The 23,107-nt window shown below is 45.1% G+C and overlaps 1 protein-coding gene across 5 annotated transcripts in view; it reads left to right on the top strand.

The window, feature by feature from the left end:
* The window catches only part of Drc3 (dynein regulatory complex subunit 3), a 35,644-nt gene extending 18,389 nt beyond the window's left edge, over positions 1-17,255 (top strand). For 4 of the 5 annotated variants that reach the window (XM_048366147.1, XM_048366151.1, XM_048366149.1 and 1 more), the window contains 6 exons: positions 643-817; positions 6,311-6,442; positions 7,606-7,676; positions 9,809-9,932; positions 16,508-16,639; positions 17,000-17,255. In XM_048366147.1, the coding sequence (XP_048222104.1) occupies positions 643-817; positions 6,311-6,442; positions 7,606-7,676; positions 9,809-9,932; positions 16,508-16,639; positions 17,000-17,113 (748 nt within the window). In that variant the 3' untranslated portion in view covers positions 17,114-17,255. The remainder of the gene's footprint in view (positions 1-642; positions 818-6,310; positions 6,443-7,605; positions 7,677-9,808; positions 9,933-16,507; positions 16,640-16,999) is intronic. The other variant, XM_048366152.1, reaches the window with a different exon arrangement.
* The last annotated feature ends 5,852 nt before the right edge of the window (positions 17,256-23,107 follow it).

The raw sequence follows: 23,107 nt of genomic DNA, 5'->3' as shown, positions 1-23,107 counted from the left end.
GGGACAGTGCTCAGGCACTGAGTTTGAGCCCCAGGACTTGCAAAACAAAAACAAAACACCAGAACTGGAGAAAAAAAAGGGGGGGAAGGGAGGGAAGAAATGAAAAAAAAGAAAGAATTGGTTTCCACTTCCCACAGAATGACCAATGTCCTGTGGGCTTCACCTACCTAACCCTCAGAATGTCTCTTGGGAACTCTGTGTGGCAGCTTCGTGTCCTTGGCTACAGACGAGGAAACTGAGTCTAGGACTGGAATTCCCAGGGTGGGTCCCAGAAGCAGCAATAGAGACAGAACTGGCCATCTGCATTTGACTGTGTGTTCCTCCTCAGAGCATGGAGACGAGACTGGACCCCAAGTCCGCTGGAGTCTGTTCTGGGGCCTTTCAGCCTTGTTTTCAAACCTTTCAGGCTCAGGTTGTAGAAATGCCTCAACCACTATGCTATGCCCCAAATTGTAAATCCTGGCCATTTGGCTCTCTGTTTCTTCTTCTGTCCAAGGGACCACACACCAGCACAAATCCAAGTCCTGAACACAATGTTTAGCACACAGTTTGTGCTCTGCCAGGAAATTCCAGCAGCTTTGTTGTTTCCCCCATAGCATCCTGCTCCTGAGATAGATTTGAGCTTCCTTAACAGCCTCTCACCTACAAGGACAAGTTTGTCATCATCTGCCTGAACATTTTTGAATATGGCTTAAAGCAGCAGGAGAAGAGGAAAACAGAGCTGGGTACATTCAATGAATGTGTACTTGAGGCCATCCAGGAAAACCAGGAGCAAGGCAAGCTCAAGATTGCCAAATTTGAGGAGAAGCACCTGCTGGTAGGTCCCCCCTGCCTCCTCTGAGCCATAAGTTCTCCTGCTATGGAGGGACTGCAACTCCTGTACTCCTAGGACCTGGGCTCACTGTCCCATTTTCCCAGGGATCACATCTTCATTGAGTGATCGATCCATGGTTGAGTTCATACCAATACCATCAACCACAGCACCCCGTTGCTTGATGGGGTGAGCCAACATGGGGCTTGCAGGTCTCTACAAAGATGCCCTTGAAATTCAAGGCTATTCCCATCCCCCACCATCTCATCATCATTGATATTAGTAATGGTATTATTTATGCCACTACTATGATGAGGACCATGACAATTCTTTCCTTCTGCTCATGCATTCATTTAGGAGGTATTTTCGGAGCCCTGCTTTGTGCTTGGCCCTGGGTTTCTGGGGTGTTGTTGCACATCACTGCTGTCCTTAAGGAGCTCCTACCTGGAGAAGTACTCAGTTTAAGGACCAAGCTCTCTCCACCTGAGTGAGCACGGTGGTCTGTGATATCATGGAGGGAAGCCAGGGAGCTTAGAGAGTCTAGGGAAGGTGAGGCTTATAGATCAGAGTCAGGCAGGTATGTTGGAGGAAGGATGTCTGACCTGGCAGAGGAGAAGACTCTCAATATTCAGGACTCAGCATAACCAGGGGCCATTGGAAAAGGACCAGTCTGTACTTTTTGTTTCTTTCAGTTAGCATTGTCCTTACTATTTGAGACAGGATTGCTAATGGAATTGATGAGGCTGTAGGGAGATCTCCAAAAGGGTAGAGGCCTTCCGTGGTCCTTGAGTACTGTGCTGTCCTGGGGCTGGAACTCTGGGCCTGGGCACTGTCCCTGAGGGTGTTTCTTTTTCTTTCTTTCCTTCTTTTGGGCTCGAGGCTAGTGTTCTACCACTTTGAGTCACAGATTCACTTCTGGCTTTTTGGTAGTTAGTTGGAGATAAGTCTGATGGACTTTCCTGCCTGAGCTAGCTTCAAACCATGATCCTCAGATCTCAGCTTCCCAAGTAGCTAGGATTACAAGTGTGAACCACCAGCATTCGGCAAGTTCATGGCACTGTGGCAAAAAAGAATTTTAGGGCACATTGAGAAGGACACCAAGAAAATTTATTAGCAAATCAAATCAAAGGGAAGATGGAGAGATAGTACTCACCGCAGACATGGGTGAGGGCCCATGGTGCGTGGAGTGCTCTAACATCAAGGGTTTTAAAGTAGGCTGGGAGATTGGCTCAGATTCCCTTTGGGATGAGTGCTCCCCTTTGTTCTGGACACCTGGTACATTGAATCATGTCACATGGGCCCAGAGATTTAAAAGTTGGTCTCTTTATTCATTTGGGGTCATTAATGACATAGGTGGCTGAGCATACCTTTAAATAAAGAATGAATACTGCCAGATGCTCTCTTCAAGACAAATGTTCAACCTTGAGAGAAATATTACAAACACTTTGATCAAAGGAATCATATTACCAAGTGTCCCCCTCCAGGAAAAGTGCTGTTCTTCAAAACATTTTTGCTTAATTCTCAGAGTATACTAATTTTATGGGCAAGCAGGCAAAGGCAAAAGGAGAAAGCTACTCCCTCTGCCCTTGCCCCTCGTTTTTAATATGTTGCAGCTCAATGAGGGAGTGTGAAGCTTTAAGCAAAGAAAACAATGTCTATGTTTTTATATTCATGAATACAGTGTTTATCTCTGAATTCTTGGCTACTGTCTCCCATGCCTCATGTTCTCTGACCTATCCTGCCTGTGTTGCTCCAGTTAGTCTCAAAGTCCTACACTCAAATACTCCTCCTGCCTCAGCCTTTCCAGTCGCCAGACATGCACCACCATGCCCAGAATATTTTTGTGTGTGCCCATACTATGACTTGAGCTCAGGGCCTGGTCACTGTCCCTAAGCTTTTTCTACTCATGATTGGTGCTCTACCACTTGAACCACAGCTCAACTTCCAGCTTTTTAGTGGTTAATTGGATATAAGAGTCTCACAGGATTTCCTGCCTAGGCTGGCTTCAAACTGTGATCCTCAGATCTCAGCCTCCTGTATAGCTAGGATTACAGCTGTAAGCATCTGGCAAGACAGGCTATTAACCTAATGTACATAGTAGATCATTGTAAGCCTCTAAGGAGTACCACTGAACTTCTTTTTCCCCAAAGCTAGCCATAGGCACTTGTTTACTTGCAAGGTGAGACTTCAAGGAACCCATAAAGTCACTCAGTTTCAAGCAGAGAACTCTCTCCCAATAATGCCAGTTAGATATAACAGGGTTGACATCCAACCCCAGACTTCCTAGTCCTCCCCACTCCCACAGCCTTGTCCTTGCCTTGGGAGCCTCACTAAGGGCCTTCATGTCCTGTGTGAGTTGATTCTTGAGACCTTCCTTACTGTGAAGAGGGATGTTACTCCATTGGAGCAGCAGTAACTTTTAGCAGAGGACTGGGAATGTGGCTTAGTGGTGGAGTGCTTGTCTAGCATGCATGAAGCCCTGCGTTCAATTCCTTAGTATCACATAAACAGAAAAGGCTGGAAGTAGTATCATGGCTCAAGTGGTAAAGTACTAGACTTGAGCAAAAGAAGCATAGGGACAGTGCCCAGGCACTGAGTTCAAGCCCCAGGACTGGCAAAAAAAAATGCAGAAGAAAAAAAAACTATATTAAAAAAAAAAAAACACCAGCAGAGGGATACATTTGGCTCCCATCTGTGTTTGGTTTGGCCTGCAGAGGGTTTAAAAACGTCTTGAGCATCCTGCTGACAGTGGAAACAGGAAGATTTCATGGGGAAATGTGGCTGCCAGCTTCTTCTCCTGAGGCAGCTGTCATCAGAGTTGTTCTCTGTGGACTGGACAGGCCACCCTCCAGTTCTCTGTTCCTGTCCAGCCACTTCCTGGTGTTTCTTCTTTGGCTCCTTGTAGCTTCTGAATTGGGATGGCTGGAGGTCAGCCTGTGGCTCCTCCTGAGGCCCATGTTCCCTCATGGTACTGAGTCCATTTGGAAGAAAAGTAGGACTTGGCCAGGGGAAGCATGACTGAACCAGGCCACCCACTCCCAGGAGCTGGGCTTTGTTCCTCAGAACAAGCCAGCTCCTCTGTAGCCTGAGCAGTGACTCTCACCCAGCCAGTACAGACAATCCACAGGGCCTGGAAACAACTGTACCCAGATTCACTCGCCACCTGGCCTGACTTGACATTGGGAAGTACATCCTAAGTTGAGGCCACTGTCCTGGAAATTCCAAAGACCCTATGGATTCTGAGGTCTCTACCTACCTCCCTACCCACGTCCCTTCCTATAGCTCTGTCATGCTTCCCTCCTACCCACCCTATTAGTCCTCATAGCAAGGCACCAGTGGTTCATACCTATAATCTTAGCTACCGAAGTGGCTGAGATCTGGGGGATCAGGGTTCAGAGCTAGCCTGAGCAGAAGAGTTTATAAGACTCTATCCCTAAAATAACCAGTGAAAAGCCAGGCTTGGAGGCATGATTTAAGTGATTGAGTGCTAGCTGAACAAGCTAAGCAAGCAAACAGATCAAGTATGAGGTCCTGAGTTCAAACCCTGGTCCCAGAAAAAAAAAAAAGCCCCATGTTGACTGGGCATAGTGTCTTATGCTTATGCTTGTAATCCTTAGGAGGCTGAGATCTGGAAGACTGCAGTTCACAGCCAGCCTAGGCAAAAGTTTGCAAGGCCCCCTCCCCCATCTCAACCAATAAAAAGCTAGATGTAGTAGTACCTATCATCCCAGCTCTCTGGAAAGCATAAATAGGAGGATCACAGTCCAAAGGGAATAAGGGAGACCCTATTTGAAAAATGACAACAGAAAAAAAGGGCTTGGGTATTGGCTCAAGATACTGCCTAGTAAGTGTATAGAGTATTAGTAACTGCAAACCCTTGAGTTCAAGCCCTTGTGATGCCAAGAAAACAAATTCCCTATTACTTTCTTCTAACATAATTAAGGTTTTACTTTTCATAGTTGAATCTTCACTCTATCCAGAACTTGTAGTCATGTAAGCTTTTAGGTAGGGACTGAGTTTGGTTTCTATCTAGATGGGAAGTCATTATAGGTATCCTTTTTCCTACTGACTCATGGTTACTCCATCCTGCCCCATGACTAATACCAAGTATCAACAAAGAAACAAGCTAATGTTGCATCAGGACTGATCTTGTTCCCAGGCTTTTGCTGATGCCCAGCTGGTGTTCAGAACCACCTGGCCCTCCAGCCCATGAGTACTACTTCACTCTAAATAGTACCTGCTTACCACTGGCTTCCACTTGTTTCTTGGGGCTCTGTATAGATTCACTCAGTTCATTCAAAGACAGGTACTGTCTTTCTGCTATGGTTGGGATATAGTTTGCCTCTGCCTAAACATGTCAAGATTTAGTCCCCAATGTGGGAATGTTGGGAGGTGAGGGCTCAAGCCTATTATCCTAGCTGCTTGGGAGTCAGAAATAGGGGATCACTATTTGGAGCCGGCCTAGGCATACAAATTGGCAAGACTCCATTTCAATCTATAGCTGGGTGCAGTGGTGTACACCTGTCATCTCAAACTATGGGGAGCACAATGGCTGACTTCAGTGATATACCTCTCATCCCAGCAATGAAGGGGGAGGGGAGGAAGGGGAGAAAGAGAAATAGAAAAGGAGGAGGAAGAGGAGGAGGAGGAGGATCACAATCCAGGCAGGCTTAGACATAAAGCAAGATCTTATCTTGAAAATAACCAATACAAAAGAAGCTGGCCAAGTGGCTCGAGTGGTAGAGTACCTGTCTAGTAGGCATGAGGCTCTCAGTCCAAATACCACTACTTCCAAAAAGAAAAAAATATATATTAGAGCCGGGTGCTGGTGGCTCACGCCCATATTCCTAGCTACTCAGAGGTTGAGATCTGAGGATCTGAGGCTCACAGTTCAAAGCCAGCCTGGGCAGGAAAAGTCTGTGACACTCTTATCTCCAACTAGCCACAGAAAACTGGAAGTGGTGCTGTGGCTCAAAGTGGTAAAGAGCTATCCTTGAGCAAAAGAGCTCAGGGATAGCACCCAGGCTCTGAGTTCAAGCACTACGACTGACGAAAATAAATAAATACATAAATAAGGTAGATATATAAGATTCAAGCTTTCTGAACTCCTTTTCTCTTGCCTTTTTCCTTGCCACATGATGCCTCCTGCCCATGTCCCTAGATACTTGTACGTGTTCCTGCTACATAAAGCCACCTACCATGTGATGCAACCAAAAGGTTTTCAGGTGAAGCCCACCAAATGGGGCCAATGGGTTTTGTACTTCTAGCCTCTAAAACTGCCTTCTGACATGCTAGGCAAGTGCTGTACCACTGAGCTAAATCACCAATCCACAACAGGTAGCTTCTCCAAGCCTCTAGAGCTGAACAATGTCAGGGCTGAGATTTGAACTTGGGCAATTCCACCCCAGAGTCCAAGTTTTTTCCCATAAAACCCAATTGCCACTTACCATTAACTGTGCTTAAATTATTGACTCCTAAAGCACAGGCTTTGGTTTTTAGAGTTTAATTGCCATCCGAGAAGAGAATGACCTGCCCAACATTGAGAAGAAGATAGTGGAGTGCAGTGAGGACATCAATGAGCTGTTCAATGTGCTCATGACGCTGGAGATGCAGCTGGTGGAGCAGCTGGAGGTAAGACTTAGCGAAGCTCAGGTACAAGACTCTAGTGACAGAACTGTAGAGACACCTGCAGGTACTGCCTCCACAAGCCCCTGTGTTAAAACATCCAGGATGACCCTAGGTTTACCTTTGTCTGGGGGGGTGCTGCTAGGGAGATGGAATCCAGAGCCTCCAGTATGCCAGACGGGCACCCTAACACAGAGCAACATCTCCAGCACCAGATTTTAATAATTACTAACCATTTAGCCATTTAGACGGGGAAGCAATTCTAGTGTGAATGGGAGATGAATTCATTCTGGAATGTTCTTTCCATCCTGGAAGAGCCCAGAGCCCCAACAGAGAGAGAGAGAGAAAGTGAGAGAGAGAGAGAGAGAGAGAGAGAGAGAAAGAGAGAGAGAGAGAGAGAGAGGTTTTTGATTAGACCCAAGGACCAAACAAAGCTCCCCCCACCCCCAACACATCCTGAGGTTGCTGTTTCCCCAGTGATGTGAGGAGCTAGCTGCTCAGTGCTCAGTGCTGAGGAGGGCAAATGAAAAGTGTGGCTGTCTAAAATGCATTAGCAGCCAGGGTGACGTGTGTGTTCACAGGCAGTGGAGGCTGGGAGTCAGAAGTGGTGTGATGAATTGAACCTCATCAGATGCTGCTGTGGCTGGGCCAAGAGATAGCGCCTAATCAATTCCTCACACATCAAAGTGACACCTCTGACATGAGCTAGATTTCACCATCACACTGCATGCAAGGCAGCCACTTGCTCCCTGCGGGGAGCATTCCAGCCCTGCAGAAGTAGTGTGCAGCACCAGGGGAGGGTGCTCCAAACCTTTGCAAGTATGACTGGGGTGGGGAGGGGGAACGTGTCACTATTCAGCACCTAATCACTTCCCAGAACCATGCATAGTCCTACTTGTGTCCAAAGGGCTGAGGGACAGTCATGCTTCTCACTTGACCCCATTTTTTTCTCACTACAGTGGCATTTACACCCATGAAAAAATGTCTAATTTGCTTGGTCTACAGACAGTTAACAGGCTCCTATGGGTGCCCTGCACACTCCCCCATATTGAGGCAATGCAAGGAGCCTGCAGCTCAGCACCCAGGGAGGGAAAATGAAAAGTCCCATTGTCTAAAATGCATTGAAGAATCTAGATGCACATAATATTTGTGTTCTTTATAATTTCCAGGAAACTATAAATATGTTTGAACGGAACATCATCGACTTGGTAGGAATTTTTGTTGAAAATGTCCAAGGCCTATATCCTTTCTGCAATGACCCCCTCTTGTGAAGAGCTACTATAGATCCCTGATCTTGGTCTTGGTGTCCAGAGGAACTGGGGAAGAGGAGTCTGTACTTTGAACAAAAGACAGGGAATAGGCTGGGTGCTTATGGCTCACGCCTGTAATCCTAACTACTCAGGAGACTGAGATCTGAGAATCTCTGTTCAAAGACAGCCTAAGCATGAAAGTCTGTGAGACTCTTACCTCTAATGAAGCACCCAAAAAAGCCAGATGTGGAGCTGTGGCTCAAGTGGTAAAGTACTAGCTTTGAGCAAAAAGAGCTTAGGGACAGTGTCTAGGCCCTGAGTTCAAACACCAAGACGTGCACACACACACGCACACGCATATGCACACACATGCATGCACACAAAGACAGGGAAAGCTGTTTCAGAGGCCTACAAACAAGTTTGCAGGTGATGATCTGTAGGATTGTTTGCTGTTCCCCTCTATGGCCACAATGCCCTAAACACAATAGAGATATAAAGTTATCTCATCATCCCTCTATTATCATACTTTCCTTCAGGTATACCTGCTTCCTATTTGATTTACAAAAAGCTACACACCTTTCTGACTTACAGAAAGAGCTACACTTTTTTTTTTTGGCCAGTCCTGAGCCTTGGACTCAGGGCCTGAGCACTGTCCCTGGCTTCTTCCTGCTCAAGGCTAGCACTCTGCCACCTGAGCCACAGTGCCCCTTCTGGCCATTTTCCATATATGTGGTGCTGGGGAATCGAACTGAGAACTTCATGTGTAGGAGGCAAGCACTCTTGCCACTAGGCCATATTCCCAGCCCTACACTTCTGAAAGGATATTTAAATTCACCACAGGATCTTTCTTAATGAGAATCTATGCCTTTGAAATTAGAGGAAGGTAAAACCTCCAGTTTCCCACTGAGGGAAAAGCTCTCTTTAAAAGCATGTCATTTTGGCAACCACATAGAATGTCCAAAAGAATGTTCCATGAGGCCTAAGGAGGTTTCCAAATCCTCAAAATTGTGGCCTTGTTAGAGGAATGCTTTGGATGCTCAGAGGGACTGCTATGTAATCAAGTCCTCACATGTTCATTTTCAAATGGGTGACATTTGTGGGTAGATGATATTCCAGAACCACTTAGCTGAGGCAACTTCCATACTGAAGACACTAACAAATTACAATAAGCTTGTCAGGTCAAATATTAAAGTTAGAACCCAACAGTTGAAGCACAACCAGCCATCTCTCTACCTGCACTCAGGACCCTGACACATGGGGACAAAAACTGCTAAGCTCCACTCCAGAAGTGAGTTCTGGTCATTAGAGACCCCAGACAGTTCCTGGGATTCACAGTCTGGCAAGCCAACACAAGTTTTACAGGTAATAAGTGGTACCTGGAGTGCAGGGTGAGGGCAGGAGCTTCCCTTGAGGGTCTTACAGGTGGTCATACTGATCAAATGAAAGGATGAGAGACATTGTAGCAGTGGACGCAAGCTGTATAAAAGGCCAAGGATGAGACAAGGGTCCTTTGTAGGTGTGTGTATGCCAATACTGGAGCTTGAACTCAAGGCCTGGACAATGTCCCTTAGCTTTTTCTGCTCAGGGTTGGTGATCTACTGCCTGAGCCATAGCTCCACTTCCGGCTTTCTGGTGGTTAATTGGAGATAAGAGTCTCATGGACTTTTCTGCCCATGATCCTCAGATCTCTCAGCCTTCTGAGAAGCTAGGATTACAGGCGTGAGCCACAAGTACCTGGCTCAGAAGGGTCCTTAAGCTACCTCTAGTTGCTGTGAAGAAAAGGGACAAGAATTTGTGAGAGAGCAATGCAATCTAATGCAGTGTCCAGGGTAGGGAAGCTGATGAGATAACAATACAGGGGTAAGCTGGGCACTGAGAGTCAATGATAACCAGATGCAGGGACAGAAGCAAGGTAGGTGGGTGGGGGTTGGCCCTGGAGCTTGCTGCACATAGATGATGGCTGTGAGGTCCATGACACATCTCTGCACCTCAGTGTTCATCTTGGGCTCTTAAAATCTGCTGTCAAGCAAAGATGGGATGGCCCCCTGCTTGTCAGATGCCCAGCCAAAGGTTAGGAACACTCAGGGCTTGCTCCAACCCTAGCTTTGCTTAACCAGTGCACAATGGCTCAGTGTCGGGACCTAGAGAATCACCATCACGAGAAGCTCCTGGAGATCTCCATCAACACCCTGGAAAAGATCCTCAAGGGCGAACTTGATGAGGACCTGCCTGACTCCGTGCGCGCAGTGAGCCACGAGTGTAGGGCTTGTGGTGCTGTAGGTCGGGTATGGAGAATGGGGCTGTTGTGTGGTGGGTAGATATGGTTTTGGCAGGGTAAGTAGGGCATGGTGAGTATGGTGGTGTGGATAGATAAAATGCAAACCATCAAGTAGTCCTGACAACCTCTCAGCACTTCAGCTTCCCCATCTGCAAAAGGGAACAGTAACATGCTTCTCAGGGTTGTTGGTGGGTGAATTAGGCTAACTTATCACCTGAAAGGGCACTTGGTGGGGTCCAGTTAGGGAGGAGCTCAGGGCAGTTGAGTGGTTTCAACTTCCCAACAGGTTGATTTCCAAATATTCAACTTGATAGGGTCTCCTGGCCCTTTCTAAGAGATGCAATTACAAACAGGTTAAGGCCTAAGATTTCACTCAGAAGTCTTACTTTAGAGAGTCTCTGATGAGGAAGACTACTGGGGTATTGGTACCATGCCTAAGCATCATTTCCTTTTTTTTTTTTTTTTTTTTGCCAGTCCTAGGGCTTGAACTCAGGGCCTGAGTATTATTCCTGAACCTTTGTGCTCAAGGCTACTAGCACTCTACCACTTGAGTCACAGTGCCACTTCTGGCTTTTTCTGAGTAGTTTATTGAAGATCAGAGTCTCATTGACTTTTCTGACCTGGCTGGCTTCGAACTATGAGCCATCAGAGCCTGGCTTCTAAGCATCATTTCTAATCCAGCTTGCTACTGCCCCCGTTCCCACACTGCATCCTGTGATAAGTGGTTAGCAGGTCAGCGGGGCCAGCCTGGGGTACCTGGCTCTATACTTGATCTGCATTAAGGAGATGCTCCATCTGAGTGCATACTAGGGTCCAGCAGCAGTGTTTATGTGTCTGGGAAAGGGTGCAGATGTGCATAGAAAGAGCACAAGGCACACGTACTTCCTGTAAAGGGCTTGCTTTCACTCTGCATCATCCATTCTACTGTCAGTTTCTCAGCTTCCCTCCACTGCCACCAAACAAAGTCACTGCCATCCTTTGCCTGGCTTCCTAGCTGCTCTCACAGGCTCTTCTCCTCAAGAAGACAGATCCTTTGAAAATCCAAATAATGTCAGTTTACACTGTTACCCAACCTCCCTCCACCCCTTCATGGCTTGCTATGACTCTAGACTAAGTTCTGCCTTCTAGGCACCTGACCCTCAGGACTAGGCCTGCCTACCTTGGTAGTCCCCTCCCCCACATCCAGTCCTGATGCTCAGCCCCTTCCCCAACCACCAGCCTCTGAGCTATCCCCCAGTCTCCCAAGTCTGCTCATTTCAGTTCATATTCCATCTGGCAGACGTGCTCTTCCCTTGGGTCTCCATGTTCACAGCTTGTCCTTGTCATTCAAATCTCAGCTTAAATGTCAGCTCCTTGGAGAGGCCTTCCCTTCTTCCTGAAAACCATTGTACCTCTTCTTTCACCTACCCCAGTTATCAGGTCAGAGCCTTACTGAAGTTCCAATCTCTCTGGTTCCTATTGCTTTGCTTAAGTGATTATTCATAGTACATATAAGCTTGTGAGAGAGGACGGGGACAGCCCTTCATCCCCGAGTACCTACCAGTGTCAGAGACAGTGTTCAGTGTCCAGCGTAGATGCCAGGAGTCATCTGTGGGATGTGGTTGAGCATGCATCCATCAAGCCTCCACTCTTGGTAGGTGCTGAGCTAAGTCCTGCAGATAGAGGCCCAGCACTCCTGCAGCCTCTGTCCTAAGGCCAAGAGGGTTATCCACATAGCACATTAGGGCCACTGACGCCAGCATTCTCTCTCTAAGCCATTAAATGCAGCTAATTATTGAGCAGAAATGAGAAAATGCCACCATTCCTGAAGCTGGGAAGTAAATCTCTCTAAAGACAGCCTGCTCTGGAACTCCTCAGACAGATTCTCAAGAGCTAGAGGAGATCCCAGGTCTGTGACCCCCCCAGGGGACACAACACTGACACATATCCACTCATTAATGATTGGGACACATAGAAAAAGATGGCCTCTAGAGGGATCCAGAAAGTTAAGCTAGGTTGCTGTTTCCAGTGGCTAGCCCTCCCTTCTACCCAGAGATCCCTGCCTGGTCCCACCTCACACTAGTCCTATGACTCATAAAATACTCTGCACCTGATGATCAAGTAGGCCCTGACCACAGTGGCTGGCAGGTTCTCTCATGAGGGGCTTGCTGCTGTGTGGCCTGAGATCACACATGACCTCATTTACTCCCCAAAGGAACACCTTCTCACCCCAGGTTACAGATAAGAACACTCAGTAAAAACGGGGCTCAGAGAACTTGGTAAAATGCCCACATCTTGGGAGGACTAGAGCCCAGAATGAGACTCCAATCTGATAAATACTGATCCTAGACCATGACTACAGAGCCAGTGCTGTGCCCCTTACTGGAGACCATAAGCTGGCGGCATTCTGAGCACACTGGGCCACGAGAATCTTCCTTTGAGCTAAGGGGCTCTTGGGCCAACTGACAAGATGTATGAAGCATGGCCTTTGAGAACTTAGGATAGCCAGTGGGAGCCTCTGCCCTCTTGGGAATGTCTGAAGTTGCAGGTTAGACTTGCTTGTCTTACACAGAAGCTGTTCCCCAGGAGAAAAGCATGCCCCAACAGTATTAGCCACACCAACAGATGTCAAAGACTGTGACCACTTTGTATCTCCACTTTGACATGGAAAAGTATGTACATTTATGGTTTCCTTTTCTGTATCAGGAAACTGAGGCATAGAGACTAATGTAACCTGCCCAAGTAGTACAGCAGAGACTGGAACCCAGGAAATTTAACTCAAAGCCTTTAACAGAATGTCTCCTGAGTCTATAGCAAAAAGGGATGTTCAGGGACCTGGGTGAAAAAAATCTAGCTTCCATTATCAAGTGATATTGAACAGATCATGCTTAAGAAGTCATACTGATAAGATTATCTTCCGAACTCCTCTCATTCAGTTGGGTGATTGTTGTTAGTGCAGGCGGTCCCAGGTTTGTATGTTCAAGTCTTTCCCAGCTTAGATAGGAGAAGCTGAAGGGAAAGCCTGAGCCTGGAACTTACAGTGAGGGAGGCCTGAGTGGTACTGGCAGTCACAGTTGCCTGTTTAGGAGGTGGCAGGACTGCCAGATGTACTGCCTAGTGCTCTGAATGTCCATGTGGGTGTCCATCTGGTAAACCAGGGCCAGTACTCAGACCCAGGCCTTGGAGATGACTCATGAGTCCCCACAGCCTGCTCAAGGGACAGGTCCTGGGCCTGACCCAGGCCAGAAGTCAATAGGCAGTATGGCTGCAATGAGATTTTAGCTAGAATCAGGAAGCTTCCGCCATCCCCACCCCCCCGCTCTCTCAAGTCCATTTCCCATCAGGCTGAGCCACTCCTTGTCTCTTGTGCAACAGGGCCACGCCGTATGACAGGACAATATGTCCTACATGCCATGGGGCAGCAAGTCTCAAGCCATCAGCAGCACTAGAGTCCTGGGGAGAGGTACCAGCTGTGTCTTCCCCAAAAGTCCCCATCAAGCAGTCTCTGGGAAAGAAATATGTCTTTACATATCAGAGGGGACAGTTTAGGGTGCTCCTTACCACTTTCTTTCTGTTTTTGGTCAGTTGTGGGGCTTGAAGTCACGCCTGGGCACTGTCCCTGAACTCTTTCACTCAAAGCTAGTGCTCTACCATGTTAAGCCACAGTGCCACTTCCAGTTTCTGGTGGTTAATTGGAGATAAAAGTCTCATGGAGGGCTGGGAATATGGCCTAGTGGCAAGAGTGCTTGCCTCCTTGTATACATGAAGCCCTAGGTTCCATTCCTCAGCACCATGTGGTATATATAGAAAAGGCCAGAAGTGGTGCCGTGGCTCAAGTTGGCAGAGTGCTAGCTTTGAGCAAAAAGAAGCCAGGGACAGTGCTCAGGCCCTGAGTTCAAGCCCCATGTCTGGCAAAAAAAAAAAAGTCTCGTGGACTTTCCTTCCCTGGGCTGGCTTTGAACTGTAATCCTCAGAACTCAGCCTCCTGAGTACCTAGGATATCGGGTGTGAGCCACCAGTGGTCAGCTTTCAATTTATCTTTGTAAAGAATTTCTTTAACCAAGTGTGATGGTACACTCCTGTAGTCCTAGCTACTCAGGAAGCTGAGGCAGGAGGATGGCTGAGCTCAGGAGTTCAGGTCCATCCTGGGCAATATAGCAGCACCCCATTTCAACCAATGAAACTCCCAAACCACTAGAATTTCTTTAAGATTCCTTTTATTTGTATTTTACAAATGTCACACCATTTTTCATACTAATTCTAACCCATAAATTTCTAAGCAGACTGAGTTTCTCAAAGTCTCTGAAGCCATTTTCTTTATATTCAGATTTTGAGGAGGAAGATCTCTCTGCCTGGCTTACAAGATCAGCTACAACTCACTTTCCAAAATGAACAATGAGAAATTTTTCATGTTAGGGTTGTGGCTATTGCCAAAATAGCAAAGACACCTGCTCCTTAGCACACTGCCTGAGGCTCAGCTTGGGCAGGTTTCCCTCATCTTTGAACCCTTCCCAGAGCCTGGCCTGGGGCCTGGTATACAGGGAGAAAGAGCTTAATGACTTCTTGTCATTTCTACCATGTGACTGTGCTAATTGGTCCCCCCAGTCACCTCATTCCATGTATCAGCTAACTAGGCTTTTCTCACATGGGATTCTGCAGAAAACCAGCATCCTGTAGACATTTCTCTGAAGTGGAATCTGTGGCCCAATAAGTTGGGAAACCAAGAGATGAAAGTTTCCAAGATTTTCCATAGGACCTTGCAAAGCCTTCAGGGACAACTCATGCCCTGTGACTACTCAGTTATAACCTGAAAGATGATGGCTTTCCCAATTGTATATTACCAAAGAATACCCCTCTCCCCTGCATCACAAGATCCAAACCTATGTCTATCTCTTAGCCATAAATCCACAAAATGGATTATAGAGCTCCCAAGATTTCAGATTTATTTGATGGGGTGCATTTCAACATCTGAAAATCAAGGACATTTGAAATAATTCTGACTCTAAGCATTTCAGATTACAGTCCTCTTTACAACACAGAAAATTTAAGTCCTTTATTATTCTTGGCTTTACATAGTTTCTCCAATGCAGAGTGGAAGCACTGCATACTAAGGGCTCCAACAACTTTCTCCTCTCTGGGAAATGACTATACTCAATTTTACCTGTTCTAGGCACTGACAGCCATAACATCCACACCTAGAGCCAGCCAAGTGCACTAGAGGGTGGTGATTTATAATAGCTGATTACAAGGCAGCACACGAAGTCAAGGACAGAGAAGGCAGAAGCTAGATGCAGTGACTCAAGCCTGTAATCGTAGTTATTTGGGAGGCAGAGATTGGAGAATTGTAGTTTGAGGCCACCCCAGGCCAAAGAAAGAAAATTTGTGAGAATCTGTCTTGACCAATATCTGGATATAGTAGTATATGCCTGTCATCCCAGTAAGGTGGAGAAATGCAAACAGGAAAATTGCATTTCAGACCAGCCTGGGAAAATGAGACCCTATCTCAAAAATAATGAATGCATGCCAGGTGTCAGTGGTGCATAGCTGTAATCCTAGCTACCCAGGAGGCTAAGATCTGAGAATCATGACTCAAAGGCAGCCCAGGTAGACAAATTTAAGAGACTCTTAGATTCCAGTTAACCAGAAAAATCCAGAACAGGAGAGTATGGCTCAAGTAGTAGAGTGCTAGCCATGAATGTAAAAAGCTGAGAGCTCGATGCCTGGATTTCAAGCCCTAGTACTGGCACAATAAATAAATAATAAACATCTGGGTGCCCGTGGCTCACACCTGTAATCATAGCTACTCAGGAGGCTGAGATCTGAGGATCACAGTTCAAAGCCAGCCCAGGCAGGAAAATTTGTGAGACTCATCTCCAGTTAACCACCAGAAAACTGGAAGTGGCACTGCGGCTCAAGTGGTAGAGCGCTAACCTGGAGCTGAAGAGCTCAGGGATAGCACCTAGGCCCAGAGTTCAAGCCCCAGAACTAAGTAAATAAAATAACCAATGCAAAAAGGAACCAGTGGAATGACTCATGTGATAGAGCATGTAGCAAGAGCAAGGCACTAAGTTCAAACCCTAGTGTCACCAAAAAGAAAAGGAGGGGGAAGGCAGGAGACCAGAGTCAAGGTTTGATCTTGTTGATGTGAGAGACAATGGAGAGACACACGGAGATGCAAGGCCCATCACTAAGAAGCCTTAAGATCTTCAGCCAGCCTCATACCTCTCTCACCTGGCTGGCAGAGGATTAGGAAACCCACAGACTTGGAGCTCCCAAGAGAGAGGCATTGTGAGAACAGATGTCCTCAATGAGGTGGTCCTGGGCAGCCATCTGTCTTCTCCCTGGAGAAAACATGCTTCCAGTGAGGACTGCATAGTAACACCTGCCACTGCTGTTAGAGAGGTAGCTGTCACCCAAGGATGAGCTGGCACAGAATGCACCTGAACCAGACGTGACTTGCACAGCCAGGGGACTCCCAAGGGCCCCTTTTCCATTCAACTCCCTGACTTCGTGCTCACGGCATAATGACACTCGTGATCTCATTTGGGCCTTCTCACTTACCAGCTTTTTGTTGACAAAGACACAATTGTTAATGCTGTCGGGGCATCGCATGACATACACCTCCTGAAGATTGATAATCGAGAAGATGAGCTGGTGACTGGGATCAACACTTGGTGTACACATTTAGTAGACAAGGTGAGTAAATTGGGTCAATTTTTTTTCTAGCTATGAGCCAGAGAGAACATGGAAATTTTCCCCTGAGGTAGTTAGTGTATGCTATTTTCAAAAAGGAATGAAATGGAAAAAGTAAGTTAAGGATCATAGAATTCCACAGTGAAGATAGCGTGGACTGTTTAGAGACTTTCAAATTCATTTCCCCCATTCCTGCCTCAAATATAGAGAGACTAGCAGAACATGGGGAAGCTCTGTGGTAAATGAGACATGAAAACTATGAGGATTTCAAAGAACATTTGCCTTTCCTTCACACTGCCTCAGTAAAAATACATTTAAGCAATTATCTGACTAAAGGCTCTGGGCTTTGGTTTCATTCTCCAGATTCACAGGGATGAGATCATGAGGAACCGTAAGCGAGTGAAGGAGATCAATCAATACATCGACCACATGCAGAGTGAGCTGGATAATCTGGAATTCGGTGACATTATAGACTAGGTGTATGTCAGCCTTCAGAGTATGGCATCAGCTCCTACTATAGAGAGGAGGTAGGCTTGTTTCACCCACAATCAGCCCACAATATTCCCTGTTCACCCTCAATACCATTCTTTCCCCACCACTGGAAAAAGTTTGTAATTCAGAAAAAAATAAAGGACTAGTGACACATTTCCCCTATTTTTATTTATTTTTTAATGTTTTTGGTGCCGATCCTAGTTCTTGAACTCAGGGCCTGGGCATTGTCCCTGAGCTTTTTTTGCTCAAGGCTCGGGCTCTACAACTTGAGCCATAGCTCCACTTCTGGATTTTTGGTGCTTAGTTGGAAATTAGAGCTCACAGACTTTCCTGCCTAGGCTGGCTCTGAACTGTGATCCTCAGATCTTAGCCTCCTGAGTAGTTAGGATTACAGGTATGAGCCACAGGTGCCCAGTTACATTTTCTCTATTTTTAAGAAAGAAGAGGTGTATGTTTGAGAGTCCACATTCATGTATGAATAGGAGAAAAGATGGACAGTCACAGCAGGCCAGTTGACAAAAGTGGCTTTCAAGGTGACTAATGGTTAGCTAGAGATGCGGCTATGACAGAGCACCAGGTGAGTGCCACCGCCATTCCCTCAGTCATGTCCAGGGCAGGCATGGATTGAGCCCTTCCCTCCTCAGACTGCTGAGGACCAGGAAAGGTCACAACTCCTACTATATGACTTGTGTTGGCCTCCAAAGCAGAGACTGTTACTCCCTTAGGCTTAGAGCTTGCCTGCAGGGACCTGCACAGGATGGGCCTGCCAGCTCCATATCACCTCTGCAGCCTGGGCTTTATCTGTGATAGTACTTTCTTCTTAGATTTTTTTATTTTTTTATTTTTTTCTTAGATTTTTTAAAATTGAGATTAAGTAACTACATATATTTCACAGTACACATTTTAACTTTCACAATGATGAAAATTATCATTCTAATCTACAAAGCTCATGAATGCTATGAACTTTAAAATAAACCATTTCTTCCAGATGGGGTGATATGTACATTTCTTTACTTTTGTTTAGTATCATCTGTTCCCTCTTTCTCTATCATTCCCTCACTCCCATCACCACCCTTGAGTTGCTTAGTTCACTTTCATCAATGTCCAGTGTAACTGATGGGCCCCTCTGCTGTATTTTTTTGCCTGCTTTCCACTCATTCTGTGCCTTCCTTCCAGCTTCCCTCAGATGTGCACATGTATACACCATATATGAGGTAAAGAATATAGAGTCAGGGCTGGGAATTTTGGCTTAGTGGTAGAGTGCTTGCCTGGCATGCATGAGGGCCTAGGTTCGATTCCTCAGCACCACATAAACAGAAAAAAAAAAAGCCAGAAGTGGTGCTGTGGCTCAAGAGGTAGAGTGCTAGCCTTGAGCAAAAAGAAGCCAGGGACACAACGCTCAGGCCCTGAGTTCCAAGCCCTCAGGACTGGCCAAAACAAAACAAAACAAAAAGAATATAGAGTCATCTAAAAATAATAGGACACTTTCAAAAGAGGTCCTTTGTTTCCTCATCTTTGGGATTCTTTTCAGTCTATGTAGTCTTTTCAGCTTATGTACATGTGAAGAGGTGCTTGGGTCTTACTATTGGCTGCTTTTCTCCCAAGACTGTACTTTTTTGGTCTTCCTGTATATTGGTATCTTGAGTCCTGTTTACTTTATTATATCTTCTTGTGTTTTAAATCTAACACCCGCGTAACAGGGAGGCCATGCATCATTTGTCTCTCTGTTGTTGGCTTACTTCACTCAACATGATTTGTTCTAGTTCCATCCATTTCCCTGCAACTTCTCTATTATTTTATCCTTTCTAATGGCTATGTAAAGTTCCATTGCACATTCCACATTTTTTTGGAATCCTTTCATCTGTACTGAGGCGTCTGGGCTGTTTCCATATCTTGGCTATTGTAAACAGTGCAGCAGTGAACATGGATGTGCAGGTGTTCTTGTCATATCCTGGTTCCTATTGCTCAGGAGTGGTATGGCTGGGTTGTAGGGTATGCCTATGTTTAGTTTTTTTGGAGGAACCTCCAGACTGCTTTCTAGAGTGGTTATATTACTTTACATTCCCATCAGCAGTTCAATAGGGTTCCTCTTTCTCTGCATCCTCACCAGCATTATTGTCTTAATTCAGAATATAGGCCATTCTGACTGGGGTAAGGTGGTAACTCAGGGTTGTTCTTATTTGCATTTCCTTTATGGACAAGGATGGTGAGCATTTCCTCATGTGTTTCTTTGCCATCTTTATTTCTTCTGAGAAGCCTCTCTTTAGCTTCCTTGTCCATTTAGTAATTTGTGCATTAGATTTGGGAGGGATTAGTTTCTTGAGCTTCCTGTATATGATGGATATTAAGCCTCTGTCTATTGTCTTGCTGGTAAATATCTCTTCCCAATTGGTTGGCTCTCTTTCTAGTTTATTAGCTATATCTTTAGCTGTGCAGAAACTTTTTATTTTAATGTAGTTCCATTTGTCAAGGCTCTCCCCAATCTGTTGTGCCTCTGGGACTCTGTTCAGGAAATTCTTGCCTGTACCTGTAAGTTCTCTTCTGCTCTGTCCTAAAGTAGTTTCAGAGTTTCAGGTCCTTGATCCATTTTGAGTTGATCTTAGTGCTTGGTAACAGGCTGGCATCCATTTTTAGCTTTCTGCATGTGGCTGCCCAGTTTCCCAATAGTTGAAGAGGCTGTTTTTTTCACTGTATGTCTTTGGCTCCTTTGCTTAAAATCAGCTGACTGCAGTATGTGGTTTTATTTCTGGGTCTCCTAATTGGTCTTCGGGTCTATTTTTGTGCCAATACCAAGTTGCTTTTGTTATTATGGCTCTATAGTAGAGCTTGAAATCTGATGTTATGATACCACCTGCATTGCTTCTTTTGCCTAGAATTGCTTTGGCTATTCTAGGTCTTTTGTTGTTCCATATGAATTTTTATATTGTTTTCTCTATTTCAGTAGAATGTCATTGGGATTTTGGTGAGGATTGTGTTGAATTTGTATATCATTTTTAGCAATATGGCTATTTTTACAATATTGATTCTACCTAATCATGAGCATGGAAGCTCTTTCCATTCCCTGGTGTCCTCTTTTGATTTCTCTCTTTAGATTTTTATAGTTTTCACTAAATAGATCCTTTACATCTTTGGTTAGGTTAATTCCTAGATATTTTATTCTTTTTGAGGCTATTGCAAATGGGGTTGTTTTCATGATTTCCCTTTTTGCTTGTACATTGTTGGCATACAGAAAGGTTACTGATTTTTGTGGGTTAATTTTGTATTCTGCTACTTTGCTGAAGTGGTTTATTAGTTCTAGGAGTTTGCGAGTGGAGTTTTTGGGGTCCTTCAAGTATAAGATCGTGTCATCTGCAAATAGGGATAGCTTAATTTCTTCTTTCCTTATGTGGATCCTTTTATTGGCCTTTACTTGCCTTATTGCTCTGGCTAAGAATTCCAGAACTATGTTGAAGAGGAGTGGAGAGAATGGGCATCCTTGTCTTGTTCCTGATTTTAGGGGAAATGGTTTTAGTTTTTTCCCATTTAGTATATTAACTGTTGGTGTGTCTATCTGGCTTTTATTGCTTTAGTGTCCCTTCTATTTCTTTTTTTTTTTCTTGCCAGTCCTGGGGCTTGAACTCAGGGCCTGAGCACTGTCCCTGGCTTCTTTCTGCTCAAGGCTAGCATTCTGCCACTTGAGCCACAACACCACTTCTGGCCTTTTTCTATATATGTGTTGTTGAGGAATCAAACCCAGGGCTTCATGTATACGAAGCAAGCACTCTTGCCACTAGGCCATATTCCCACCCCCTCTATTTCTATTTTCTCCAGAGCTTTTAACATGAATGGGTGTTGTATTCTGTGAAAGGCTTTTTCAGCATCAATTAAAACTCTGTTAATGAGATGAATTACATTTAGTGATTTACATATGTTAAACCAGCCTTGGATCTGTGGAATGAAGCCTACTTGGTCATAATGTATGATTTTTAAAAAAATTGTTCCTGGATTCTGTTGGCTAGTATATTATTGAGGAGCTTTGCATCTGTGTTCATCAGAGATTGATCTGTAGTTCTCTTTGTTGGATCCTTGCCTGGTTTTAGGATGAGTATATTGGCTTCATAGAATGAGTTTGGGATAACTCCCTCTACTTCTATCTCATGGAAGAGCTTGAAGAGTATGGGTATTAATTCCTCTTTAAAAGTCTTGTAGAATTCCACGGTGAATCCATCTGGGCCTAGGCTTTTCCTTATTGGAAAACTTGGTTGCTTCCTCCATCTCATTGTATGTTATTTAGTTGACTTATATATTCTTGGTTCAGTTTGGGTAGTTTATATTTCTCTAGAAATTCTCCCATTTCTGCTAGGTTTACCTTCTTTAATGAGTATAGGTTCTGAAAATAGTTCTTTATGATCGTTTAGATGTCCTGGATGCATTTGTAATTTGTCCTGTGGTATCCCTGATCTTACTGATTTGAGTTTCCCCTGTTCTTTTTTGTTAATTTTGCAAGAGGTCTGTCAATTTTATTAATTTTCTCAAAAAAACAGTTTTTTGTTATAATTAAATTTTATGTATAATTTTGTGTCTCAGGCTTAGAGCTTACCTTCAGGAACCTACAAGGATGGACATGCCAGCTCCATAACACCTCTGCAGCCTGGGCTTTATCTGTGATAGTACTTTCTTAGACTGTAGGAAAGTTTAGAGAGAACATGGGGAATGTAGAGAGGTACCTGAGCAAGGTGTTAAGGCTCCATGGAGGAGTAATGCCATCTCATTACTCAGATATGTGAGGACACGAGACTTAGAAAGTCTTCACTGTGCTGAGAACCACATTCTTCCCACTGCCCTTTGACTGGGCTCACCAGGAAGCAGTACCTACCAGTGAGGACAGAAGTGATTGTGTGGGTAGTATCAGGATTCTCAAGTGGAAGATGAGTAGATATAATCAACTTATAAAGAGAAAAAGCTTATTTGGGCTCATAGCATCAGAGGGTCCAATCCATGACCAGTTGACCCCATTGATTTGAGGCCTGTGGCAGTACTAATGGTCTGAGATATAAAAGATTGCAGTTTGAGGTTAGCTCAGGGAGAAGAGTTTGAAGGGATGGAGACATGGCTCAAGTTGTAGAATGCCAGCCTAGCAAGTGGGAGTCTCCTGAGTTCAAACTCCATTCACACACACACACACACACACACACACACACACACACACACACACACGATGGAGGGTGAAGACAGGGCCAGGATCTTACAATCCCCTTGAGGACAAACTCTCAATCACTGCCTACCTCTAAAGTTCCACCACCTCTCAATGGTGTCACCCTGGGAACCATGCCTTTAACACATGGGACTTTGGGGAACATTGCCGATCCAAACTAGCAGTATATGTGGGTGACCTTGCCAAACTCATGAGAGCTTTTTTTAATCAGTCATGGGGCTTGAACTCAGGGCCTAGGCACTCTCCCTGAGTTTTTTCACTCAAGGCTAACTCTCTACCACTTTGAGCCACAGCACACTTCTGGTTTTTGAGTGGTTAATTGGGGATAAGAGTCTCATGGACTTTCCTACCCAGGCTGGCTTCAATGATCTTCAGATGATCTTGATCTTCAGATCTGTCTCCTGAGTAGCTAGGATTACAGTTGTGAGTCACCAATGCCCAGCTTCCCATGAGAGCTTTTAAACTAGAATGTACTTACATTTTCTATTTTCAAGAGTAAATCAATTTTCTAAAACAGTAGAAACAAATAACTAGCTTAGACCAAGGACTCACTTTCAAAAGACTGTTTGATGAAAAATCAGGGAAGAAAGCCTTCAGGCTGAAGAATGAAGACACAAATAGAGTTGTCTATGGTGACAGGATCGTTTCCCCAGCATGAGGTTCCCAGCTATGTGTAGCAGATATCAAAATGCCATGGGAGATAAGCTGTTCAACCTTGATGACAAAGCCCAGACGAAACAAGAATGCAAAATGCAGATGCACACACAAAAACAGGACCCAACATA

The sequence above is a fragment of the Perognathus longimembris genome, chromosome 17 (assembly GCF_023159225.1).
Source record: "Perognathus longimembris pacificus isolate PPM17 chromosome 17, ASM2315922v1, whole genome shotgun sequence".
Lineage (NCBI taxonomy): Eukaryota > Metazoa > Chordata > Mammalia > Rodentia > Heteromyidae > Perognathus > Perognathus longimembris.
Note: the sequence above shows the minus strand (reverse complement) of the source record. Positions and strands in the feature narration are given on the sequence as shown.